The 6,381-nt window shown below is 34.3% G+C and overlaps 1 protein-coding gene, 1 long non-coding RNA gene and 1 other non-coding gene across 3 annotated transcripts; all 3 read right to left on the bottom strand.

Annotated features, from left to right (window-relative positions):
• Positions 1-1,210: 1,210 nt before the first annotated feature.
• Positions 1,211-1,942, bottom strand: LOC122281860. The gene is made up of 2 exons (XR_006230335.1): positions 1,591-1,942; positions 1,211-1,461 (listed from the first exon to the last, which is right to left on the bottom strand). It is a non-coding gene; the product is annotated as an uncharacterized LOC122281860 (long non-coding RNA).
• LOC122294014 lies at positions 1,311-1,458 on the bottom strand. The gene has a single exon (XR_006237442.1). It is a non-coding gene; the product is annotated as a small nucleolar RNA snoR135 (small nucleolar RNA).
• Positions 1,943-2,591: 649 nt separating the features above from the next.
• On the bottom strand, positions 2,592-6,036 carry LOC122281852 (profilin-3). Its single transcript, XM_043093668.1, has 3 exons — positions 5,778-6,036; positions 4,526-4,663; positions 2,592-2,984 (listed from the first exon to the last, which is right to left on the bottom strand). Exons 1-3 carry the CDS (start codon positions 5,898-5,900, stop codon positions 2,850-2,852), a joined length of 396 nt encoding a protein of 131 aa, XP_042949602.1. The 5' UTR covers positions 5,901-6,036; the 3' UTR covers positions 2,592-2,849.
• Positions 6,037-6,381: the final 345 nt, after the last annotated feature.

The following is a 6,381-nucleotide window of genomic DNA, read 5'->3' as shown; positions in this document are numbered from 1 at the left end:
TCAACTTTCCCACGATGCATTATCCTGTCAAAAGTACAAGGTGAAATTTGTACATGTTGCAAGAAAATGTTAAAGCTGGGTATTCACGAATCACAACTAATTATCTCATTCCCTTTCAAATCTAGACGAAAATGATACTGGGTGACTGGGTCGAAGAGAGAAGAGGAAGTGCTTCGGTCGAAGAGAGAGAATGAAAAATTTTACACAGTCAATTTTATATATACGTATTTTATTAATACGATTGGTTATATATTAAAATAATATTAATATAATTAATTATATCAATAAAATATATAAAAATATCTACACATAATATTAGTCAAAAGAAAAAATGGAAGCTGGACACGCACCCACATAACTCCCATAAAACTACTTCGTGTCCTACTCCCGACCTATTTGAAGGTTTTCTCTTCAAATTTAGTATTTCTATTACTCCTAAATAATCCCCACTGGGCCACTGTTCAGAGCCTGAAAACAACAATTGTACTCTCCCCCGAACAGTTTATAAGAAGAGAAACCGCGGCCGAGAAAATAAACATCTAGGTCCAGAAACGTAACCAAGGGCCATAAAAATTAAAAGGGTGAATTTTATAATTTTATATTATTTAATTGGAATTTGAAGCTTAACAGAAACTCTTGTCAAGTTTTCAGATTAAATCACACTCTTCAGATACAAATTTAATTAAATTTACGTACCATCATCAGTGCATCATCTTGGTTGAATGTAAAATCTGTATCTACATTTTCCTAGTCAAAACGAGGAAATTCCGTGGAGGCTTAAAATGTCCAACAAAGAGCCAATAAGCATCGCACATTTGTAGAGGTCGCAGACATATATTACGAAAAAATCTTCTTGTAAGCAAAATTTACGCACCAATGATATTGGCATATAAAATATATATTTAACAAATCAATATAAATTGAATATGAAAAAGAAAATTTTCTTTTCTTCTCAATTTTTTTATATATTTTTTTAAATAAGAAAATCTTCGATGCAATTGTGTGCAAACTTGCTTTACCCAGCGAAACTCATATAATATCACATTTCACTATTAGGTCCGTCAAAACTCATTTGGGTTCATTGAAAATTCTGCTCATTTTGTGTCTCGCCACTGAAAGGATCAGCCCGCAAATATAATATCTTTTCTTTCTTTTCCTTTTTTCTCTGGGGTGAAATGTTTTGAAAAAAGGAATACTTAAAGCAACATGGTTGAAGAGATTTTTGCTCTATCATAATAACAACGCATAATATTAACAAGAAGATTTTCCATTGCGTTTGAAGCAAAAAAAAAAAAGGAGGATAGCATAGGCGATGTGGGGAAGATGATTGTTGAAAATTTCAATGGTTCAAATGAAATACAACTGCCCACCTTCCCCAGATGAATCTTGCAGGGAACTCTTTCGGAAACAGAGTGCACTTGTCACAGCACTAAGCCGATACACACAAATCCCTGCTCTGCTCTGTGTAGCAACAATATTTAGGGTTTCCTTTAAAAATCAGATCAAATCGACAAAAACTAACAGCAACCAAACAAAATGAAAAGAAGAAGAGAGATGCCAAATAAAAGAAAGAGGAGAAACAGAAGGTACCGGCTTCAGAGACTCTGGAGGGAGCAGCAGCGAATTGTTTACTTATATAGGTTAGAGAGCAGACGATTACTAGGGTTTTGCTCACAAATATTCCGAACCATAATTACTAAAGTGCCCTTTTTTTTTTTCGGATATCGAGTGGGTCATGGGCTTTAAACTGGAGCGAAAACCTTAGCCCAACGTATCTTATTCCAACCAACCATTTCTTAGAAAGAACAATAATGGACTTGGCACAATTTTACAACTCATTTCACAATCAACCAATACAAATATGCCACTTCATTAAAAATTGTTTTAATTTTATAAAAATACTCTCATTTAATAAAGAGGAGTTGTAAGTTAATCATTTTATTTTTTATAGAAGGATTGAAGTAGAAGTCCTTGAGAAATTCTATTTCTAAATAATACACTTAATAAAATATTTGTATGATATAATTTAATTTGAAATATAAGTTTTAAAATTTAAATTTTACAAATCAAATCTTACCTTATAAGTAATGTGGATGGTGGTGTGTTCTATAAACTGACTTTCAAATTTAATAACTCTTTACTTCAATTTTCTTTATCCTCTCATCATTCTATGATTTGTTATTAGATGATTGGAAACTATTTATTATATTTTCCTTGTAAACCTATCACCTAATGCTGGATCATGAGATGATGAGATAATAATGAGAAAATAGATGATGAATGAATTTTTTCTTTTATTAAAGGGTGATTATCTATCAGTTCTGCCCACGAAACAACATGAAATAAGCTTCATTATCTCAAGAGAAACGACCCATATCACCAATGAATAATGCTAACTACATGTTTTTTTTTTTTTTCAAGAAATAGGTGATTTTTCTCCAAATACAAACTTCCGGTTTTTGAAAAAAGTTATATTGATACCCGCAGTTGCAGACGACTCAACTGTCTTCCTATAACTAAGGGTGCTATAATATCTAACTAAATCAATACTTTGTTTCATAACAAGCCGAACTACTATTCTAAACTACCAATTTAAGAGTCCAAATCATATCGTCATATAGAAATAGAAATACAAGGTTATTTTAATACCATTTAAAAGCCAGACTCAATAGAAGCAAAACGGGAATGGATACACATATTGAGTTAAAGAGAATGTGGGGAATTGGAGATATAAAAACGGCCTAGAAGTCCAAACAAAGGTTATATTTTTAGCAACAACTACACTGCAGTCCAGGAAAACGCAAGCCCAAAACCAAATATCACAATATGAAAACCTTGATGATGCGACCCTACAGGCCCTGTTCAATCAGATAATCCCCCAACCTCTCAACAATCATGTTACACTGTCCAGGAGTCAAAGGTTCATCGTATATTCCTAAAATCAAAGCTTGTCCGGTTTTTTTCACAGTGATGCCACCGGCACCCTGCAAAATGAGAGACAGCATACCACTTGTTTAGAATGTGGTTAGTTAGTACTTTCAAATTGATTCAACGACCACATAATTGAATTCTATCAAAGGACCAAAATAATGCATGAATGATAGCAGTCGTCCCTCAACTAATATGAAAACTCACACTTCAACTAGACATACTAAACGAGTTCATCACGAGAACTTTAATATAAAAAATATTTTCATTTGAAACTTTCCTCGATATGATTTGAAACTAGTATCCTTCACAGGGAACCCAATTTGTGCGAGACATTTGATACGCACTAATGAATGGGTCCGGGCACCCTTAACGAGACTGATTATGAAAATTTCGTCATCAAAGGAAAACGAAAAGGCATCATGCAGGATATGATTACAGATCAAAAAATGCACAAGAACAGCTCATTGGTTGAAAAAACTTGTGGCAAGCTTTATAAAAGTAGAAGTGAAGGAAATTTGGCTTACATGGGTTGGTTTCTCTGTGCACGCAAGAGGCCATTGTCGGTATGGAGTAGAAAAGTGTGAACAAAGATAATTAAGGATTATTGCAGAATCCAGATGGCCCCACACATGATACTCATGAGATATCTGTTATTTTTTTTAAAAGGCTAGCCAGGTACAAGGTTCATAATGACCTTTGAATGAGAAGACAAAGCCTTTGACTGCACCATTCAGCGAAATTAATTGGTAGATTCCAAATTTAAGAATTTTGAAGTCAAAAGGTGAACAACTACGAGGCCGAGTAAATCGCACGGAGCATATAAGAATTATCATACCATCAACCACGTATTGAAACATCATTGTTCGCTTCAAGAAATGAAAATAGAATATTAGGAAAGAGGTTTTATCACGGTTTCACAAATATCCAGTATTGTATTAAACCAGCAACTCGTATTGGGGCAAAGGTAAAAGTAGAGAAATCCAGGACATGAAGATGTATGAGAACAGAGAACCCCATAAAGGTCGAATCCCCAAAGCACAAGAAAGATATCTTATGATACATTAAAAAAAGATGTTCAAAGATACTAAAGTAAATATCAACTAAGAATTGGCTACGAAGTAATGCACCAAATGCGGGCAATATCAAAGTATATGTTGGGATCTCAAGAATGTTTTTGTGTCACATACTTGGCATATTAACATATATGGAAACATGTAAAATGCCCTTCACTAGGATGCCCCTAACACTCTAAGATACAGTGAACACTCAATCTTATAGCAACACTAGAAATTGTTTGCACCCAAGGGTTTGAACCTTAGACCTAGAAGTCGCATACAACCAAGACCAAGACTCTTACCACTTGAGGCAACCTCTAGGGATTATATATCGTAAATAAATGTACAATAATAATTGAAAAGAAGAAAAAAGAAAAGAACAATGGAGCTTAAAACACCTTTCCACGAATAACACATACTACCTTAAGATCAACATTAGAAACAGGGACAATTCTATTGTCAATAATTTGACCAGTGTATTAGAAACATTGAACAAAAGGAAAAGTAAAAAGGAGGAGGATTGGTAGAGCTTAAAAAACCTTCTTCCCACGAATAACAGCTCCGGCCTCTCCCTGGATGACCATGTACTTTGTGCCACCAAGGTGCAACCCAGTTGGGGCAAGAGAGCCAGGTTCATCAAAATCTTTCATGATCGCTGCAATTTCTTCCGGCTTAAACTGCATATAAAGAGGCAAAGTAACCATAATACCAGTGCTCCCCGCTACATCTAGCACCAAATATAAGGGAAAAGAAAGCAAATCTCTAAGTAAAATGTGTTTGAAATGTGAAGGCCACTTGTTCTGAGTTATAGAACCCTATCATGCATAAAGTTACTCAAAGATATTGATGCAGTAATAATAAATGAAGGCTCAAATAGTACAAATGAATATGTCACTTTGAATCATAAATAAAATTTTCCTACATCCATGTCACAATCCAATTCAAATAGACAAGCTATGATAAGTGTTTTTTCATTTACTAACAAAAAAATAAGTTTTTTGGCGGATAGCTTTCTAGTCCGTTTTAAACAACTAGTTGAGACTTGAGATCAGTGTGCTTGCCATAATGTAGTGAACCTACCGTTTTCATCTCAAAATAAAATAATCACCAAATTTTATTAATTTCACCAAATGAGTCTGCATGTGATTTCATTACAAACCAACCGCCAATAAATGCCTGTCCCGATGCATTTGATGTAATCATTTAATGTGTTCATCCATACAGCTGATCTTAGTACGCAGCGGTTATCTAAGTTTAGACAATCTATTCATTTATCAGACGAATCAATACAACGTAGAACAATTAAATCTATTAATTTCTTCTCCATCCCAAGTATTATCGGAAACCAAAGAGAGCTGAACCGCATTTCACGAAATATTTGAGTCCACAACCAGCACTCGAAAGGAAGTTTTATACTGGCATTCAAATCATAAAAATTTCACTAAATGTATTATAGAACAACAGATCCTCTAAAAACAATCAGAAATTGGGCGGATCAAACAAAACCTAAAAAAAGTGAAAAAAAGAAAGAAAGAAGAAGACTCTATTTGACGCGGTATAAAGTATAAACATCTCCGCAAAGAGAATTTTGCACGGAAACAAACAGAGCCAAGTGAGAGAATCCACCAAGAGATCAATCAGACATGCTAAAAACGATAAAAATCAGAAAAATTATATCACCGAAGAATCGAAAAATTAAACAACTAGATCTAACAGAATTAGGAAAAAATAGTGGATAACTAAACTAACAAGTTGATTGATAACATGAAAATGGAAGCTAGGAGAGATGACCTGAGGGAAGCTGGAGCTCTGTGCCCAGACACTGCCATCATGGCCGATGATGGCTGCAGCGGTGAGATGCTGGCCGTCGATCTCGCACATCAGGTGCTCATCAACGTACGTTTGCCACGACATCTTGATTTTCTTCGCTTATTCTTATTTTCCGACCCTGTTTTCCCAATATTCTCGTCCAAATATCGGCCTCTGTCAAATTTTTCGGCTTTAAAGAAAGCAGGTATAAATACTATTAAATAGTAGCTGAGAGAGAGATGGTGTCGTGCATCGGCCCCTTGGGAAGACCGTTATGATGCGGAGACGGTGATGTGCTCTGAGCCGTACATTCCAGACATGATTGAATGAGTACCGTTCACGTTCAGAAATAAGAGAGTGGTTCATGTATAGGCTTCGGACCGTACAGATAGACATGTGGCAAAGTGGCGGTTTTTTTTTTTAAATTATTTTTTCTAATTTTTGTTTTTATTTGTATTTCTTATAATGATACACTTACAAATATTCTTATAATTATTTTAAAATTTAATTTTTTAATCAGTTAATATAATTATATTATTTCAATAAAAATTCATTTTAAGATTTATAAAATAATTATAAACTTTTA

This window comes from Carya illinoinensis, chromosome 1 (genome assembly GCF_018687715.1).
Source record: "Carya illinoinensis cultivar Pawnee chromosome 1, C.illinoinensisPawnee_v1, whole genome shotgun sequence".
Lineage (NCBI taxonomy): Eukaryota > Viridiplantae > Streptophyta > Magnoliopsida > Fagales > Juglandaceae > Carya > Carya illinoinensis.
Note: the sequence above shows the minus strand (reverse complement) of the source record. Positions and strands in the feature narration are given on the sequence as shown.